Source organism: Anolis sagrei, chromosome 9, assembly GCF_037176765.1.
Source record: "Anolis sagrei isolate rAnoSag1 chromosome 9, rAnoSag1.mat, whole genome shotgun sequence".
NCBI classification, from domain to species: domain Eukaryota; kingdom Metazoa; phylum Chordata; class Lepidosauria; order Squamata; family Dactyloidae; genus Anolis; species Anolis sagrei.
In genome coordinates, this window is record NC_090029.1 from 8552609 (window position 1) to 8573631 (window position 21023).

The 21023-nt window shown below is 39.1% G+C and overlaps 1 protein-coding gene across 5 annotated transcripts in view; it reads right to left on the bottom strand.

Annotated features, from left to right (window-relative positions):
- SIN3A (SIN3 transcription regulator family member A) overlaps positions 1 to 21023 on the bottom strand; it is an 86164-nt gene that overhangs the window by 54481 nt on the left and 10660 nt on the right. For all 5 annotated transcript variants that reach the window (XM_067471260.1, XM_067471261.1, XM_067471259.1 and 2 more), the window contains exons 2-3: positions 8292 to 8513; positions 4097 to 4273 (exon numbers count right to left, since the gene is read on the bottom strand). In XM_067471260.1, coding sequence (XP_067327361.1) covers positions 4097 to 4273; positions 8292 to 8480 — 366 coding nt within the window. In that variant the 5' untranslated portion in view covers positions 8481 to 8513. The remainder of the gene's footprint in view (positions 1 to 4096; positions 4274 to 8291; positions 8514 to 21023) is intronic.

Genomic DNA, 21023 nt, shown 5'->3' on the forward strand with positions numbered 1-21023 from the left:
AACTCACATATTTTGTATTTTGTCTGTTTGTTTGTTTGCTTTGTTCTGTTAGAAATGTAATATAATTGACTGGTTGCCCTGACATGACAAATAAATTATTGCTAATAATATTACAGTATAATGTTATTGTACAATGTAATGTATAATATTAATATTGTGCTATGGTGATAATATAATATACAGTATTTACTTTTTACTTGTAAGCCGCTCTGAGTCCCCTTCGGGGTGAGAAGGGTGGCATATAAATGTCGTAAATAAACAAGCAAACATCAATTCACTTCTGACACGATAAATAAAACTATCGTAATCCTCATCATTTCAACAAGACCTTTCAGCTTGAATCCTGAAAGCTGTAAGTAGCAATGTCGCTAAAAAGAAGCAGATATTTTTTGGAAAATATTACAGGTTCAGAGGAGTAAAACAAATAAATACACATATACACATAACTCAAATTCCTAGGCGTCTAAGCACCGAGACGCTTACGGCTTTCCTGGCTCTGAAAAAAACAGATTGTTGGTGTTGGTATCCATGGAGACGCGAGAACTAACATCAACAGGAAATATTATCTTTCAAAAGACCTTCCATTTGCTGCCATTACAGAAAAAGCAATTTTCCAAAGTGGGGAAAGGAAGCTCGCATTTCGACTACGGTTCACAGTTCAACTCCTTCTAGGGATCGAGAGCCTTCTATTTTCCCCAAGAGACGTTATCGCAAACATTCTAAGAACGGAGCCGTCTTCGCTCCAACGGCTTTTCTGCTCAACGCAACGCTCCAAAGGAAAGGGGATTCGATGTTCATGGGCCTCACATATAAACTGCGAAAGCAAACCCATCACTTCCAAAGTCAGGCGCGTTCGTGCGCTTTATTATTTCGTGACAAAAGCATGGCACAAATAAATAGTTGGAAATAGCAACCTCCAAGCCTCCAGGAACTGTTTGCAAATGTGTATAATTGTTAACCTATATTGTATGTATATTTTGGTTTGCCGGTTTTACTGGATCTCTTTAATAACAGTAAAAGGAGTAAAATGATAAATGCAATAAAATAATAATAGAGTAAAATAATGTAAATGTAATAGTAATAAATAGAGTAAAATAATAAATGTAATACGGCACCGGCCCAGCGTACCTGTCCGAACATATCTCCTTCTATATCCCGCCTAGGAATTTAAGATCTTCTTGAGGGGGTCCTGCTCACGGCCCCACCCTTGTCACAAACGAGATTGGCAGGGACGAGAGACAGGGCCTTCTCGGTGGTGGCCCCCCGCCTGTGGAATTCACTCCCCGTGGAAATTAGATCATCATCATCATCCCTCCTCTCTTTCAGAAGGAAATTATAAACATGGATATGGGACCAGGCCTTTGGGTAATCTGGCAGACTGACAATGGACAATGACGACTAAAGCTTTGGAAACTGACTATTTATTTATTTATTTATTATTTGAACGTATATGCCGCCACTCCCCTGGGGCTCGGAGCGGCTTACAAGAATAGCTAAAATCTAACACAATTTAAAAGCAATTTAAAACAATTTAAAAACAACAATATCAAACATTAAAAGCCTGTCGAAACAGGTATGTCTTACATGCCCTGCAGAAAGCTGGTAAGTCCCACAAGGCACGGACGTCAGGTGGCAGAGTATTCCAGAGTGATGGTGCCACTGCTGTGAAGGCTCTGCGTCTGGTTGCTGTTAGACGCAAGGCCTTGACACTGGGAATTTCCAACAAATCTTGGTCCTCAGAACGGAGGGATCTCTGGGGTTGGTAGGGGGTGAGGCGGTCCCTCAGGTACATCGGCCCCAGACCATGCAAGGCCTTAAAGGTGAGTACCATCACTTTGAAAGTGATCTGGTGCTCAATTGGTAACCAATGCAGCTGTAGTAAGATTGGTGTTATGTGGCATCTCATCGGAATTCCCGCAAGAAGTCGAGCAGCTGCATTTTGTACCAACTTGAGCTTCCGGATCACCGACAGAGGGAGGCCAATGTAGAGGGCGTTACAGTAGTCCAGTCTTGAGATGACCGTGGCCTGGATCACCGTAGCTAGGGGGCCAGCCGTCTAGCCTGCCGCAGGTGAAAGAAGGCGGTTCTGCTCACGGCGGAGACCTGGGCCTCCATTGTCAGCAGAGGGTCCAAAAGGACTCCCAGACTCTTGACCAATGGTGACGGGTGTAGTGCCTCGCCATCCAGGGTAGGCAGCTGGATGTCCCCACTGCCTGGTTGATCCAGCCATAGGATCTCCGTCTTTGCTGGATTCACCCTCAACCTGCTGGCACACAGCCATCCAGTAACGGCCTCGAGGCAATGATGGAAATAATCGGGTACAGTCGGCCTTCCATCTTCAGCACCAGCTGAGTGTCATCGGCGTACTGGTAACACTCCAGCCCAAAACCTTGAACCAGCTGAGCAAGTGGGCGCATATAGATGTTAAACAACAGAGGGGAGAGAATGGCCCCCTGAGGAACCCCACAGGATAGAGGGGACCTCTCAGAGACCAGGCCTCCCCTCTCCACTCGCTGTCCACAGATGTGAAGAAAGGAGGACAGCCAGTTTAAAGCTCTCCCCCTGACTCACTCCAACAGCAGCAAGGCGGCGGGTTAAAAGATTGTGGTCGACTGTGTCAAATGCTGCTGTGAGATCCAATAACACAAGCAGCGCTGACCCGCCCTGGTCAAGCTGGCATCGAAGGCGATCCGTGATGGAGACCAGCACAGTCTCTGTCCCGTGCCCTGCATGCAAGCCGGACTGGAAGGGATCTAGTCCGGCTGTGTCGTCTAGGAATTGCTGCAATTGCTCCGCTGCTGCCCTCTCCATCACCTTGCCCAGGAACGAGAGATTCGAAACTGGGCGGTAACTGGAGGGAACCGAAGAATCTAAATCTGGTTTCTTCAGCAGGGGAGAGACCACCGCCTCTTTTAAACCCTCTGGAAAAACTCCTTGCTCAAGGGAGCTATGATAAATGGAATGAATTTATTAATTACGGACTTGGCAAAACGATGGCTTTTTATTGTATTTTTATTGTATTACTGTAATGTTTTAATTGTTATAATTATTGTTACTATGTATTTTATTGTGTTGAATTGTAGGCATCAACGTATGGAAGCTGCCCTGAGTCCCCCTTAGGGGGTTGAGAAGGGCGGGGTAGAAGTACCCGAAATACATAAATAAATAAATAAATAAATAAATAAAAACAATAATTGGGAGTAAAATAATAAATGTAACAACAGTAGAGTAAAATAATGTAAATGTAATAACAATTGTAATGAATTGTTTAATTATAATATGAGTTTTTGTAAATGTTTATTAAAGGAATATATATGGCAAGCTGGCCAGTTTAAACTGCAGCTGCTTGTTGGCTGCATTGCCATAGCAACGTAGTTTGCAACAGAAATGTATCCACCCAGCGCAGGAGCCAAAGGGGGTGGAGCTAACTGTCAACTGTTATTGGGGGCAGGGGTGGGCTAGAAAAAGAGAGGTCCCTCCTGCCACACCAACGGCCTTGGCCTATGCAACAACAACAACAATAATAATACATAGAGCAAAATAATAAATGTAATAAAAACAATAACAATAACAGAGTAAAATAATAATTAACCTTGATTCGAGTATATGCGGGGGGAAGGGGGCTTTTTTTATTTATTTGTTTGCTTTACTTCTATACCGCTTTTCTCAGCCGAGATGGCGACTCAAAGTGGTTTACATAATACAGGTTATCACAACAATATCAAAAGGCAGTTAAAACACATTATACAAGACATACAGATCAAAAACAATCATTATCATAATCGTAGCGCCTTAAATTTTTTTAGCCTTAAATTGATCTGAAAAGCTCATACTTGAGCATATACAGTATTATTATTATCATTATAAAAACAGATGAGTAAATTCTTTGGTGAGATACAAAGTTTGAAGCAGATATCCACTAGCACTAAAAACTAACATTTTGAATATGCATAAAAAGTAGATATAACCACAATGTTCCTGCTCTCAACCACAGTAGCATTGGCTAAATATCCATAAAGTGCATAAAGTTCATTTGAATCTTTTTTTTTTTCCAAGGAAAGAGCTGTTGCTGTTTCCACCCCGGAGGCCCTCTTACCTTGAGCCTCTGGAACTGCTGTTGCCCCTGGACTGGAGCCGCTGGGGGCGTGGAGTGAGCATGGCTCTGCACCACTTGGTTCCCGTGGGGCTGGACCGGCGTGGGGTGGTGGTGCCCACTGTGGACTGCGGCCAGAGCGGGGCCGTGGCTGCTGGAACTCTGTGTTACGGCGGATACCTGCGAAGGGGAGTCACAACCAGGCGTTAAGGTTTGTTCGTCAAACATAGGAGCAGAGACTTTGAAGGTTTTTTTGTTGGCCTTCCGTCTCCATGGATTTTCCATTTTTCCATAGATTCAATGGCTCTTTGAAGGCTGATACGGCCCTCTATGAAAATAAATTTGACACTCCTACATGCCTACTTTCTTATTTTCGTCTGTTTCCTGGAGCTATGTAAGAAATGGCGTTTTACTAACATACAGCCCATAGTGGGAGTTATCTGTCCAGTAAAATCTGCATTGTGTTGCATTATAGAGCAAAACTAGGTTCTTGTGGGTTTTTTCGGACTATAGGGCCATGTTCTAGAGGCATTTTCTCCTGACGTTTCGCCTGCATCTATGGCAAGCATCCTCAGAGGTAGTGAGGTCTGTTGGAAATAGGAAAATGGGTTTATATATCTGTGGAATGGCTGGGGTGGGGCACAGAGCTCTTCTCTGCTGAAGCTAAGTGTGAAACTGTTATTTACTTTCAAGTGAGAGTGTTAGAAAATCCTTTCTCACATACAGGCCGGTAGAGCTTGTCAGAAATATTAAATACTAGCATTTCCCTGCCACGTGTTGCTATGGCCCAGTCTGTGTATATGTGCTTTGTGTGTGTATATATGTGTTTGCGTATATATGTGATTTTGCGCATGTGCTGTAATTTATTATTTTATTTTTTGGCTTTTTAAGTCCCTTCTGCTGTGTTTTTTAGTGTTTTTATGAGTGATGGTCACTTGTTAGCCTGATATGTGTATTGTATCCAAATTTGGTGTCAATTCATCCAGTGGTTTTTGAATTATGTTAAGCCCACAAACGAACATTACATTTTTATATATACACTAGGAAGGAAATAAGGAAGGAGAGGAGGGAAAGAAGAAGGGAAAGAAGGAGAGAAAGAAGGGCAGAGAAGGAAGAAAGGAGAGAAGGAGGGAGAGTAAGAGAGAAAGAAGAAGGGAAGGAGAAGGAAGGAGAGAGAGAAGGAAGGAGCGAAAGAAGAAGGGAAAGAAGGAGAGGAGAGAAAGAAGGGCAGAGAAGGAAGAAAGGAGAGAAGGAGGGAGAGTAAGAGAGAAAGAAGAAGGAAAGGAGAAGGAAGGAGAGAGAGAAGGAAGGAGCGAAAGAGGGAAAGAAGAAGGGAAAGAAGGAGAAAGGAGAGAAAGAAGGGCAGAGAAGGAAGAAAGGAGAGAAGGAGGGAGAGTAGGAGAGAAAGAAGAAGGGAAGGAGAAGGAAGGAGAGAGAGAAGGAAGGAGCGAAAAAGGGAAAGAAGAAGGGAAAGAAGGAGAGAAAGAAGGGCAGCGAAGGAAGAAAGGAGAGAAGGAGGGAGAGTAAGAGAGAAAGAAGAAGGGAAGGAGAAGGAAGGAAGGAGAGAGAGAGAAGGAAGGAGCAAAAGAGGGAAAGAAGAAGGGAAAGAAGGAGGGAAAGAGAGAAAGAAGGAAAGAAAGAAGGGAAAGAAGGAGGGAAGGAGAGAAAGAAGGAAAGAAAGAAGGGTAGAGAAGGAAGGAGAGAAGGAGAGAAAGAAAGGCAGAGAAGGAAGAAAGGAGAGAAGGAGGGAGAGTAGGAGAGAAAGAAGAAGGGAAGGAGAAGGAAGGAGAGAGAGAAGGAAGGAGCGAAAAAGGGAAAGAAGAAGGGAAAGAAGGAGAGAAAGAAGGGCAGCGAAGGAAGAAAGGAGAGAAGGAGGGAGAGTAAGAGAGAAAGAAGAAGGGAAGGAGAAGGAAGGAAGGAGAGAGAGAGAAGGAAGGAGCAAAAGAGGGAAAGAAGAAGGGAAAGAAGGAGGGAAAGAGAGAAAGAAGTAAAGAAAGAAGGGAAAGAAGGAGGGAAGGAGAGAAAGAAGGAAAGAAAGAAGGGTAGAGAAGGAAGGAGAGAAGGAGAGAAAGAAGGGCAGAGAAGGAAGAAAGGAGAGAAGGAGGGAGAGTAAGAGAGAAAGAAGAAGGGAAGGAGAAGGAAGGAAGGAGAGAGAGAAGGAAGGAGCGAAAGAGGGAAAGAAGAAGGGAATGAAGGAGGGAAGGAGAGAAAGAAGGAAAGAAAGAAGGGTAGAGAAGGAAGGAAGGAGAGAAGAAGGGAAAGGAGGAGGAAAGGAGAAAAAGAGGGAAAGAAAGAAGGGTAGAGAAGGAAGGAAGGAGAGAAGATGGGAAAGGAGGAGGAAAGGAGAAAAAGAAGGAAAGAAAGAAGGGAGGGGAAGGAGGGAGAGAAACAAGGAAAGAAGGAGGGAAGGAGAGAAAGAAAGGTAGAGAAGGAAGCAAGGTAGAGAAGGAAATAAAAAAGTGAAAGAGGGAAGGAGAGAAGGAACAAAAGAGAGAAACAGAGAGGGAGTAAAGGAAGGAAGGAAAGAGACAAGAAAGGATGAAATCAAAGAGCAAAGGACGAAAGGAAGGAAGGAAGAAGGGAAAGAAAAAGAAGGAAGGAAGGAAAGAGGGAGGGAAGGTTGGCCACAGCAACGCATGGCGGGTACAGCTAGTTTTGCTATAAATAAAACCCCGCTATAACATTGGCCTGTGTGTTTTTGTTCTTTTTATCACTTTTGGCTCATGCTGCTGCTAAGAAGTTACTCTGCTGTGCAATTACGAGGAGGGTCTTTTGTTTATAAGCCCACTCGCCCAACAGAGCTGACCACCTACATTTACAGGCTTAGCTTTTGCAGGATTGATTGTTTTTGGATTTGATTAATATAGTCCCTCTATAGCAGTGGTACATTTTGGTTTGCCAGTTTGACTGGACCTCTTTGGTGTGGGAGATAACTTAAGATAATTAAAGATAATTTGTCAGGTTTTACAATGTATTGTAATGTAATATAGCTGAGTCATGCACTGCTAATGGGCTTCTATTGGAAATCCTGAGTCATGCATTAACTGTATATAGGGAATCATTTGGGGAATGTGTTCTGGCCTAGTCCAGGTGATTGTGAATGATGTAATCCTGGGTCTGAGTTAAGTCAATGAGTTGGGAACCAATCAGAGGTTGTGATGTGTGATTGTATAGAATTGTATATAAGGAAGTCATGTATAGTGTATATTTCTCCTTATGCTGTGATGTTGTTCGTCGAAGGCTATATGTGTGATTGTATAGAATTGTATATAAGGAAGTCATGTACAGTGTATTTCTCTTCTTATGCTGTGATGTTGTTTGTCGAAGGCTATATGTGTGATTGTATAGAATTGTATATAAGGAAGTCATGTACAGTGTATTTCTCTCCTTATGCTGTGATGTTGTTCGTCGAAGGCTATATGTGTGATTGTATAGAATTGTATATAAGGAAGTCATGTACAGTGTATTTCTCTCCTTATGCTGTGATGTTGTTCGTCGAAGGCTATATGTGTGATTGTATAGAATTGTATATAAGGAAGTCATGTTCAGTGTATTTCTCTCCTTGTGCTGTGATGTTGTTCGTTGAAGGCTATATGTGTGATTGTATAGAATTGTATATAAGGAAGTCATGTACAGTGTATTTCTCTCCTTATGCTGTGATGTTGTTTGTCGAAGGCTATATGTGTGATTGTACAGAATTGTATATAAGGAAGTCATGTACAGTGTATTTCTCTCCTTATGCTGTGATGTTGTTCGTCAAAGGCTATATGTAATTAAAAGAACCTGTCTGCTAAGACAAGATATAGCTGTATGCTGTGGTAAGTTTGTAATGTCATCTAGACTGGGGGAAAGACAATGGTAAAACTGACAATGGCCGGGCATGTGCTCAAGTGTATGTAAAAGGTTCCAGAGTGACTGCAGGCTGTGGGAGCAATTGACTGAAAATACTGTGCAGGAAGAAGCTACTGGAAAGCGCTGAAGTTGTGCAACTGATCTGCTGCTGAATTGTGAAGTTAATCTCAATTTTATATTATTATTGTTTTTATTATTATAACATTATTATTATTATTTTATTTAATATTATTAAATATTATTATTATTATTATTATTATTATTATTATCACTTTGCAAGGGCTCATGTACTGGTAATCCCAATGAATTTAAAGGGGAGCATGAAGGCACAACATGGCAGCCCCACCTGGTAGCTCGGGGTGACCGAGTACTGGATCCCCGTGGCAGACTGCATGGTCTCTGAGACGGACTCATAGACGGGCGGCGCTGGAGCGAGGACCCGGTGCTGGTGTTGGAAGGGCTCCGTGTTGCTGGCAATGCGCCTCTGCTGCGACGCATAGACAGGCGACTCCTGTTCATCCAAGCGCCGCTTCATTCTGAATTCATGCTCAGGAAAGCCCTACAATATCTGTCAAGACAAGGGAAAAAACAAGAGGTTCGTCAGGAACCATATCTAGGCCTCTTAGTCAAGAACACAAAGATAGGTAAGAAGAAGCCTTCTGAATGCATTGGCAGGTGTTTTGGACTACAACTCCCACAATTCCTAACAGCCCAAACACTGCCAATGTCCTCCCCAAACACTACAGCCCACCACCCAAGGAATGCTTTCATTTGGGGAGAATGTCAAACTTCTTGTGTTTGCAGGGATCTTGCAAATTCCACACAAGGAACCCTGGGATGCCACAGGCAGGCATCCCAGGGTTCCTTGTGTAGAATTTGCAAGATCCTGCCCACTGCCTCTCCCTTATGTATGTGTGCATGTGGCAGAGGTGTCCACTTACACAGACAGCCTCTGACCTCCACAAACAGGCTATAGTTCCAAGTGCTGAGAAGCCTCCAACGGCACCCTCTCAACTGACATTGCAGGTCACAGCAAGCGCCATGAACATGTCGTTGTTGTTGGATTATAGTTGTTGTTTGTTGTTGTAACCCAGCCCAACCACTATGACGCACCACCCAAGGAATGCTTTAATTTCGGGACAATTTCATCCTAGATTTGACGCATTTCCTCCACCACAGGCAGGCATCCCAGGGTGCCTTTTGTGGAATCTGCATTACCCCACACACTGCATCTCCCTTAACCCTTTCCCACCTTTTCCTATAACAAACAGCAAACACAGAGGAATTGATCAGCAACAGACTGGAGGGGCTCTATAGCCCGAAAAACATGGCTCTATAGCCCGAAAAAAACCCACAAGAACCTATTGCACTAATTATTGGAACACCTGCTCAAACAGCCAGGTCTTCACTTTTTTGCGGAATACCATTAGAGATGGTGCTAGTCTAATGTCCGTAGGGAGGGCGTTCCACAGCCAAGGAGCCACCACCGAGAAGGCCCTATCTCTCGTCCCCGCCAGCCGAGCTTGAGAAGCAGGCAGGATTGAGAGCAGGGTCTCCCTGGAAGATCTCAAAGTCACTGCCCATTTGTTATCCAAACTGAATTGCTGTCAGGGTTTGCCATTTTAAAATATCTGCAACAATAAATCTGTCCGCAAAAGCTGCTGATGTGTAAAATCGGTATTTAGCAACCTCGTGCTTTTAATTTAGAATCAGTTTAAGGACCATGGAAACTGTAGTTTATTTCCCTATGCAAGTCACACTCTCTCAGCCTCAGAGGATACCATACATCTGACAAATCTCACAGGATAACCCTGTGGCAGGTTTGCCTTGGGGTTACCGTACGTAGGAAATGACTCAAAGCTCCACGACAGAAACAATTAGTATTTTGCACATCTCCTAAATTATACTCTATGCATCCTTCCTCCCACACAAATACACACTTGGACATCAACAAGAAGACATACTGTTGATTTGCTCAGACTTTCGGCAAGGTCAGGCAGCTGTTGTAACTCACACCCTTTGAATGGCAAAAAGAAGGCTTGCTTTTGAAAATTTTAAAGCAAATATTTTCAAGCCATGGGTGGTTGAATCTTATGGATACAGACTGCATTAGCAACGACAGCTTTAGGAAGGAAGGCAATGCATAAGGCATCGATTCTACCTGGAAATGCCTGAATAATCATAGATTTACCTGGGTATTATTTCCCATAATGACAAAACCTATGTATGTAATTGGAAAAGATGGGGTTCTGGTTGCTCGCTGCACACAGAATGGTTACATCTCAATAATAATAATAATAATAATAATAATAATAATAATAGAGTAAAATAATGCAAATGTAATAATAATAGAAAAATAATAAACATAATAAAAATAGAATAAATGTAATAAAAATAATAGAGTAAAATAATGCAAATGTAATAAAAATAATAGAGTAAAATAATAAATGTAATGGTAATAGAATAAATGTAATAAAAATAATAGAGTAAAATAATAAACGTAATAATAATAGAATAAATGTAATAAAAATAACAGTAAAATAATGTAAATGTAATAATAATAATAGAGTAAAATAATAAATGTAATGATAATAGAATAAATGTAATAAAAATAACAGTAAAATAATGTAAATGTAATAATAATAATAATAGAGTAAAATAATAAATGTAATGATAATAGAATAAATGTAATAAAAATAATAGAGTAAAATAATGCAAATGTAATAATAATAATAGAGTAAAATAATAAATGTAATGGTAATAGAATGAATGTAATATAAATAATAGAGTAAAATAATGCAAATGTAATAATAATAGAGTAAAATAATAAATGTAATGGTAACAGAATAAATGTAATAAAAATAATAGAGTAAAATAATACAAATGTAATAATAGAGTAAAATAATAAATGTAATGATAGTAGAATAAATGTAATAAAAATAATAGAGTAAATAATGTAAATGAAATAATAGAGTAAAATAATAAATGTAATGATAGTAGAATAAATGTAATAAAAATAATAGAGTAAAATAATGTAAATGTAATCATAATAATAGAGTAAAATAATAAATGTAATGGTAATAGAATAAATGTAATAAAAATAATAGAGTAAAATAATGCAAATGTAATAATAATAATAGAGTAAAATAATAAATGTAATAACAAAATAGAGTAAAATAATAAACATAATGAAAATAGAATAAATGTAATAAAAATAATAGAGTAAAATAATGCAAATGTAATAATAGAGTACAATAATAAATGTAATGATAATAGAATAAAAGTAATAAAAATAATAGAGGAAAATAATGCAAATGTAATAATAGTAATAGAGTAAAATAATAAATGTAATAATATAATAAATGTAATAAAAATAATAGAGTAAAATAATGCAAATGTAATAATAATAATATGTGTAAAATGTAGTAGTAATAATAATAGAGTAAAATAATAAATATAACGATAATAGAATAAATGTAATAAAAATAACAGAGTAAAATAATGTATATGTAATAATAATAATAATAGAGTAAAATAATAAATGTAATAATATAATAAATGTAATAAAAATAATAGAGTAAAATAATGTAAATGTAATAATAGTAATAATAATAATAATAGAGTAAACTAAAAATATAATCAAAATAATAACAATAACCCAGTAAAATAATAAATAATACTGAGTCGAATATATGCTGAGGGGGGCTTTTTCAGCCCTAAAAAAGGGCTGAAAAACATGGCTTATACTCAAGTATATACAGTAATTTGTTTTGTTTCTTCCCTTTTCTGGAATGTTGATATTTATCCCCATCAGTGTAAAAGTAACCCTTATTTTTACGTTTATTATCATGCCAACGATTTTCACAATGAACGAATACATTCATTCTCTCTGCTCTGCTCTTGCACAGACAGAGACAAATTTTGCATTGAGTCCCTGTTAAGTAAATAAAATGAAAAACAAACAACTTTCATACTCAAGATACAAAGCCAGCTCAATTATTTCAATTTCTATTTGGCCTGAAGGCAAACAACAACCTCATTTGTCATTTAAACTAATCAGAAGCACATATTTCAAAGACGCGTAGTCCCACTTTGGCTCATTGGACACGGTTCCATTTTGCACATGCAAATAATATACTGTATATACTCGAGTATAAGCCAACCCGAATATAAACCGAGGAACTAATTTTACCGCAAAAAACTGGGAAAATGTATTGACTTGAGGATAAGCCGAGGGTGGGAAATACAGCAGCTACTGGTAAATTTCAAAATAAAGATAGGTTGCAATAAAATTATACTAATTGAGGAATCAGTAGGTTAAATGTTTTTGAATATTTACATAAAACTGTAAATTAAAATAAGACTGTCCAACTCTGATTAAACCATTATTCTAACTTTCTTCAATGTAAATGTGCTTACGTATCCTTCTGATAATGATAGAGTAAAATAATAAATGTAATAATAATAATAAATTAAAATAATGGAAATGTCATAACAATAGAGTAAAATAATAAATGCAATAATAATAATAAATAGAGTAAAATAATAAATATACTGATAAGTAATATAATGGAAATGTAATAACAATAGAGTAAAATAATAAATGTAATAATAATAATAATCAAGTAAAATAATACATGTAATAATATCAGAGTAAAATAAGTGTAATAATAATAATAAATAGGGTAAAATAATAAATGTAATAATAATAACAATAATAAAGTAAATAAATGTAATAATAGCAGAGTAAAATAATAAATGTAATAATAATAAATAGAATAAAATAATAAATGTAAAAATAATAAGTAAAATAATGGAAATGTAATAACGATAGAGTAAAATAATAAATGTAATTATAATAATAATTGAGTACAATAATACATGTAATAATATTAGAGTAAAAAATAAGTGTAATAATAATAATAATAATAATAATAGAGTAGAATAATAAATGTAATAATAATAGAGTAAAATAATAAATGTAATAACAATAATAAAGTAAAAAAATACATGTAATAATATCAGAATAAAATAATAAATGTAATAATAATGATAATAGAGTAAAAGATTAAATGTAATAATAATAATAATAAAGTAAAATAATACATGTAATAATATCAGAGTAAAATATTACATGTAATAATAATGATAATAGAGTAAAATAATAAATGTAATAATAATAATAATAATAATAAGTAAAATGGAAATGTAATAACAATAGAGTAAAATAATAAATGTAATAATAATAATAAAGTAAAATAATACATACAATAATATCAGGGTAAAATAAAAAGTGTAATAATAATAATAAATAGGGTAAAATAATAAATGTAATAATAATAATAAGTAAAATAATGGAAATGTAATAACGATAGAGTACATAAAATAATAAATGTAATTATAATAATCAAGTAAAATAATACATGTAATAATATCAGAGTAAAAATATATATGTAATAATAAGTAAAATAATGGAAATGTAATAACAATAGAGTAAAATAATACATGTAATAATAACAATAAAGTAAAATAATACATGTAATAATATCCAAGTAAAAATAAGTGTAATAATAATAAAGTAAAAAATAAATGTAATAATAATAATCAAGTAAAATAATAAATGCAATAATATCAGTAAAATAATAAGTGTAATAATAATAATAGAGTAAAATAATAAATGTAATAATATAGAAATGTAATAACAATAGAGTAAAATAAAAATGTAATAATAACAAAGTAAAATGATGAATGTAATAATATCAGAGTAAAATAATAAGCTTAATGAAAATGATAATAATAATTAATAGAGTAAAATAATTAATGTAATAACAACAACTTACTACTACAGAGCAAAATAATAAATAACCTTGACTCAAATATAAACCAAGAGGGACTTTTTCAGCCTAAAAAAAGGGTCAAAACTAGGCTTATACTTGAGTATATACAGTATGTGTTGTTGTGATAATTTTATGCTTATGTTGTTTATGTATATTTAGGTATAAAGTGTTTCAGTGTCTAGGTAAGTGCTCTGCACACTTCTATGGTCAATTTCTATTTGTATGGATTTGGTAGGATGCTGGCAGCTTATTTGCAAAATAGAATGTATTTTTTAAAGGAGCGTATATGCTAAATGACACACAGCCCATCTTAAAAACAATCTGATATGATACAGAGATGAAAACCTGAAACGGATGCACAAAGCGACCCTCCTCCTTTATGGGCAGGGCTCTGTGTTCTCTACGTGCAAGTCTTTCCTTTCCCCAAATTCCCCAAAGAAGGCTTAACCCATGTGCAACGGAGGACGGAAGAAAGCACGCAACCTGCTTCCTCAAACCTTCATCTACACGCGATATGCCCCAAGGAAGTGTTCCGTATTGATAGGCGGCTTAGGGAATATTCTGCTCTAAAACTGCTGGAGCAGCAAAAGCACAATAATCCAGAATTGTATCAAGGGAAGGATACGCCAACTGGTCTTGGCTGCTGAGGTCTAGGCAGAGTCAATTAGGAGCAGCTGACAATACTGTCAATGCAAGGCACAACAACCATAGAATATAAATGTAATGCAGTATCATATATATATATAAAGTATATAAAAGTAATGCAGAGATACAGCTTAATGGTGTAGCATTAGAAAATGTCGACCATTTCCGCTCCCTTGGCAGCCACCTCTCCACCAAAGTCAACATCGACACCAAAATACAACACCGCCTGAGCTCTGCGAGTGCAACATTTTTCCGAATGAAGTAGAGAGTGTTTGAGGACCGAGACATCCGTAGTGATACCAAGATGCTTGTTTGTAAAGCTATTGTCCTCCCAACCCTGCGATACACCTGCAAAACGTGGACTGTCTACAGACGTCAACGTCGACACTGAAATACAACACCGCCTTGAGCTCTGCGAGTGCAGCATTTTTCCAAATGAAGCAGAGAGTGTTGGAGGACCGGGATATCTGTAGGAAGACCAAGATGGTTGTTTGTAAAGCTATTGTCCTCCCAACCCTGCCATACGACTGCGAAATGTGGACTGTTTACAGGCATCAACATTGACACTGAAATACAACACCGCCTGAGCTCTGCGAGTGCAGCATTTTTCCGAACGAAGCAGAGAGTGTTTGAGGACCGGGACATCCGTAGGGAGACCAAGGTGCTTGTTTATAAAGCTATTGTCCTCCCAAGCCTGCTATAAGCCTGTGAGACGTGGACTGTCTACAGATGTCACATGCAACTCCCGGAAGGATTCCATCAGCGCTGCCTGCTATAAGCCTGCGAGATGTGGACTGTCTACAGATATCAACATTGACACTGAAATACAACACCGCCTGAGCTCTGCAAGTGCAGCATTTTTCTGAATGAAGCAGAGAGTGTTTGAGGACCGGGACATCCGTAGGGCGACCAAGGTACCTGTTTATAAAATTATTGTCCTCCCAACCTTGCTATATGCCTGCAAAATGTGGACTGTCTACAGACGTCAACATTGACACTGAAATACAACACCGCCTGAGCTCTGCGAGTGCAGCATTTTTCCGAATGAAGCAGAGAGTGTTTGAGGACCAGGACATCCGTAGGGCGACCAAGGTGCTTGTTTATAAAGCTATTGTCCTCCCAACCCTGCTATATGCCTGCGGGACATGGACTGTCTACAAACGTCACATGCAACTCCTGGAATGATTCCATCAGCGTTGCCTCTGGAAAATCCTGCAAATCTCTTGGGAAGACAAGCGGGGAAACGTCAGCGTGCTGGAAGAAGCAAAGACCACCAGCATTGAAGCGATGATCCTCCGCCATCAACTCCGCTGGACATGCCACGTTGTCTGGATGCCCGACTACCGTCTCCCAAAGCATTTGCTCTACTCCGAACTCAAGAATGGAAAACGGAATGTTGGTGGGCAGGAAAAGAGATTGAAAGATGGGCTCAACGCCAACCTTAAAAACTCTGGCATAGACACTGAGAACTGGGAAGCCCTGGCCCTTGAGCACTCCAGCTGGAGGTCAGCTGCAGAATTTGAAGAAAGAAACGTGCCAAGAGGAAGGCGCATCAAGCCAACCCTGACCGAGACCGCCTTCCACCTGGAAACCCATCGCTTCAATGCTGGTGGTCTTTGATTCTTCCAGCATACTGACATTTGTCCGCTTGTCTTCCCAAGAGATTTGCAGGATTTTCCGGAGGCAGCACTGATGGAATCGTTCTAGGAGTTGCATGTGACGTCTGTAGACAATCCACGTCTCGCAGGCGGTTGGAAGGACAATAGCTTTATAAACAAGCATCTTGGTATCCCTACGGATGTCCCGGTCCTCAAACACTCTCTGCTTCATTTGGAAAAATGCTGCACTTGCAGAGCTCAGGTGGTGTTGAATTTCAGTGTCAATGTTGACTTTGGTGGAGAGGTGGCTGCCAAGGGAGCTGAAATGGTCAACATTTTCTAATGTTACACCATTAAGCTGTATTTCTGGCATTGGAGAGGGATTGGCTGGTGACTGCTGGAAGAGCAATTTGGTTTTCTCGATGTTCAATGACAGTCATTGAAGTTTATATATCTATGGAATGTCCAGGGTGGGAGAAAGAACTCTTCTCTGCTACCACATCAGGCTACACAGAGAAGTCATTGAAATCCACAAGCATGTGGACACTTTCAACAGAAAGGAAGAAACTATGAAAACAAGCACAATATGACTATCAGTATTTTAAAAACACCAGAATCAAGACAGTAAATAAAGAGCAACACTTAAAAAAAAACAGCCATATATCCCAGTTCAAAGCAGATAATGTGAGATTTTCTGTATTTATATTCTGGGATATAAGGCTGTATGGAAGGGACCCCAGTGACTCCGGCCATAAAAGCCACTGACAACACATTATGCCTCTGAATTTTTGGCCAGTCGCTTCAGAGTTTGTGTTTCTTGAGCGTCACTTAATCGCGCTGTTACAGTTTGTTATAATAATAATAATAATCTTTATCTGTACCCCGCCACTATCTCCCCGACGGGGACTCAGGGCAACTTACATGAGGCCAAGCCCAACAACGCAATACAATAAATACAATCCAAACAAAAACAACAACATAATCAATTACATAAAGCAAAAACTATAACGTATTGTCGAAGGCTTTCATGGCTGGAATCACTAGGTTCTTGCGGGGTTTTTCGGGCTATAGGGCTATGTTCTAGAGGCATTTCTCCTGACGTTTCGCCTGCATCTATGGCAAGCATCCTCAGAGGTAGTGAGGTCTGTTGGAAATAGGACAATGGGTTTATATATCTGTGGAATGGCTGGGGTGGGGCAAAGAGCTCTTCTCTGCTAGAGGTAGGTGTGAATGTTTCAGCTGATCACCTTCATTAGCATTTGAAGGCCTGCCTGAGCCTGGGAAAACTTTTTGCTGAGAGGTGTTAAGATGTGCCTGGTTGTTTCTAAACACCTTAACACCTCTCAACAAAAGGCTTTCCCAGGCTCAGCCAGGCCTTCAAATGCTAATGAAGGTGGTCAGTTGAAACATTCACACGTAGCTCCAGCAGAGAAGAGCTCTTTGCCCCACCCCAGCCATTCCACAGATATATAAACCCATTGTTCTAATTCCAACAGACCTCACTACCTCTGAGGATGCTTGCCATAGATGCAAGCGAAACGTCAGGAGAAATGCCTCTAGAACATGGCCCTATAGCCCGAAAAAACCCGCAAGAACCTAAAAACTATAACGCTTTTGTATTTGGTTAAAATACATATTAATCATATCTATTACTTATTTAAACTCCGTCCACTCATTAAAATCATCCACTGCAGTATAGTTAGAATTGGATTGAGTTCATCCTCAGTTACAGCATCTATTTTTAAAGTTTTAACTATTATATTTGGCCCGGCCATAGGTTTTTAAATTCTTGAGTTTTACTGTCTACGTGTGAGTTATACTAATTGTATTGTTTATTTTGCTTATTGTTATTTTTATTGATGTGTTGTTGGGCTTGGCCTCATGTAAGCCGCTCCGAGTCCTTTGGGGAGATGGTGGCGGGGTATAAATAAAAGAGAAGAGAGGAGATTCCATCTGAACATGAGGAAGAACTTCCTGACTGTGAGAGCCGTTCAGCAGTGGAACTCTCTGCCCCGGAGTGTGGTGGAGGCTCTTTCTTTGGAGGCTTTTAAACAGAGGATGGATGGCCATCTGTCAGGGGTGATTTGAATGCAATATTCCTGCTTCTTGGCAGAATGGGGTTGGACTGGATGGCCCAGGAGGTCTCTTCCAACTCTTTGATTCTATGATGATGATTATTATTATTACACTTCCCACTCTCTTGGTCCTATCTATACTGCCTTACCATACAATTTCTGAATTATCTCCTTAGGACTGGGTTATATGCATCTGCACCACCATGTAATCCAGTTCAAAAGAGAAACTGGATTATATGGTAGTGTAGTTCCATCCTGGGGTTGTTGTTGTTTTTTTTCAATCTATGGAGGTATTTAATCTCCATATTCCTTAATATAGGCATCCCAACAGTGGTAAACACATGCCAGTCGCCTCACGTAACCAACACAATTATGGTATTCCCTCACTTATCGTGGGTGTTACATTCCAGGATCACCCGCAAAAAGTGAAAATCCGCAAAGTAGGGACACTATATTTATTTTAATATTTATACATTATTTTAGTAGTTATACACTATTTTAATTTATTATTTATTTATTTACTATATTTGTATACTGCCTTTCTCAGCCCTCAGGTGACATAATAATAATAATAATAATAATAATAATAATAATGCTTTATTTATACCTCGCCACCATCTCTCCAAGGGATTTGGAGCGACTTACATGAGGCCAAGCCCAACAGTACATCAATAAAACAAAGCAATAAACAAAAACAATAACTCTATATATATAAAAATGCTCTGTGCATAATTAGTACCTTAAAAACAAAAGAATCAATGAATGAAATCACACCAAATTTGGCAACAAAACGTCTCACAACACAAGGAGTGACCATCACTCAAAAAATTATGATTTTGTCATTTGGGAGTTGTAGTTGCTGGGATTGATAGTTCACCTACAATCAAAGAGCATTCTGAACACCATCAATGATGGAATTGAACCAAACTTGGTACACAGAACTCCCATGACCAACAGAAAATACTGGAAGGGTTTTGGTGGGCATTGACCTTGAGTTTGGGAGTTGTAGTTCACATACATCCAGAGATCACTGTGAACTCAAACAATGATGGATCTGGACCAAGATCTACATGAATACTCAATATGCCCAAATGTGAACACTGGTAGAGTTTGGGGAAAATAGAATCTTGACATTTGGGAGTTGTACTTACTGGGATTTATAGTTCACGTACAATCACAGAGCATTGTGAACCCCACCAACGATAGAATTGGGCCAAACCTCCCACACAGAAACCCTATGTGGGCCACAACAACGCGTGGCAGGGCACGGCTAGTACAATACAATTAAAGAAATCACATATAAACAATGACCAATAAACAATAACACACATAGATTTAAAAATCTATGGCCGGGACAAATGTAATAATTTAAAATTAAAAAATAAACGCTGGGCATGAACAAGGTAGGATATATCTGGTATAGGATTTTTAAAAAATAACCCTCCCTGAACGTGTTGTTCACGTAATCCTCACCACCGGCGGTCTCTCCATACAGAAAAATGCTCTTAAGTCCATAGCACTTCTGAAATTTATCAAACCAGCCCTTGCAGGTAGTGAATTTGCCTGATTTGGTGGGAGAGCCAGTTGATGTCGATGGTCAAGTACCACAAAAACCCACCAAACAGCAAAAATACAGAAAAAAATATTTTACATTCATAGTTATTGAAAAATCACGAAACAGCGAGTCCACGAAACGCAAACTCGAAGTAGCGAGGGATTACTGTATATATAAACAGCCCATTTCCAGAAGATGTCGATGGTAAAGTACTGCAAAAACCCGCAAAACAGCGAAAATACTAATAAATATTTTACATTCAGTTATTGAAAAATCGCGAAACAGCGAGTCTGCGAAGTAGCGAGGGATTACTGTATATTTAAACAACCCATTTCCAGAAACAGAACCATCCCTTTGGAAGAGCTGGTTGAAGAGCAGAGAATCCCAATTTGACACACCCCAATGCCCAGGTGTCACTAGCAACTGCCCTTCTGCTTGTTCACACAGGGAGCAAACAAGGACACTAAAGCTTCAAGGCAAAGAGGCGGGGCATGCAGGTGACTGGCGGCCATGCAAGCCAATGGCTGTGTGAGAAAGCACACAGATCTCCAATAATGGTCCTAGTGACCCCAGATAGTATCTAAAGCAGGTATGGACAAACTTGGGTCCTCCAGGTGTTCTGTATTCCAACTCCCGCCATTCCTAACAGCCTCAGGTCCCTTCCTTTTCCCCCTCAGCCGCTTAAGTTTGCCCATTCCTGGTCTACACACTGACCTAACATTGGCTATGGGCCCAGCACTCAGTCTAAGTGGCTGAGGAGGAAAAAGAAAGGGCCTGGGGCTCTCAGGAATGGTGGGAGTTAAAGTCCAAAACATCTGGAAGGCCCAAATTTGCCCATGCCTGGTCTACATATTGACCTAACATTAGTTATGGGCCCAGTGGCTGAGGGGGAAAAGGAAAGGGCCCGGGGCTCTCAGGAATGGTGGGAGTTGAAGTCCAGAACATCTGGAGGGCCCAAATTTAACATGCCTGGTCTACACACTGACCTAACATTAGTTATGGACCAAGTGGATGAGGGGGAAAAGGAGAGGGCCCAGGGTTCTCAGGAATGGTGGGAGTTGAAGTGCCTGGTCTACACACTGACCTAACATTGCTTATGGGCCCAGCACTCCATTTAATGGGCTGAGGTGGAAAAGGAAAGGACCTGGGGCTGTTAGGAAGTGTGGGAGTTGGAGTCCAAAAAATTTGGAGGGTCTGAGTTTGCCCATGCCTGGTCGATATGCTAGGCCCATTGGCTCTGGGCCTAGCACTAAGTTTAAGCATCTGAGGAGGGAAAGAAAAGGGTCTGGGGCTGTTAGGAATGGTGGGAGTCAGAGTCCAGAACACGTGGAGGGCCCTAGTTTGCCCATGCCTGGTCTGCACACTGAC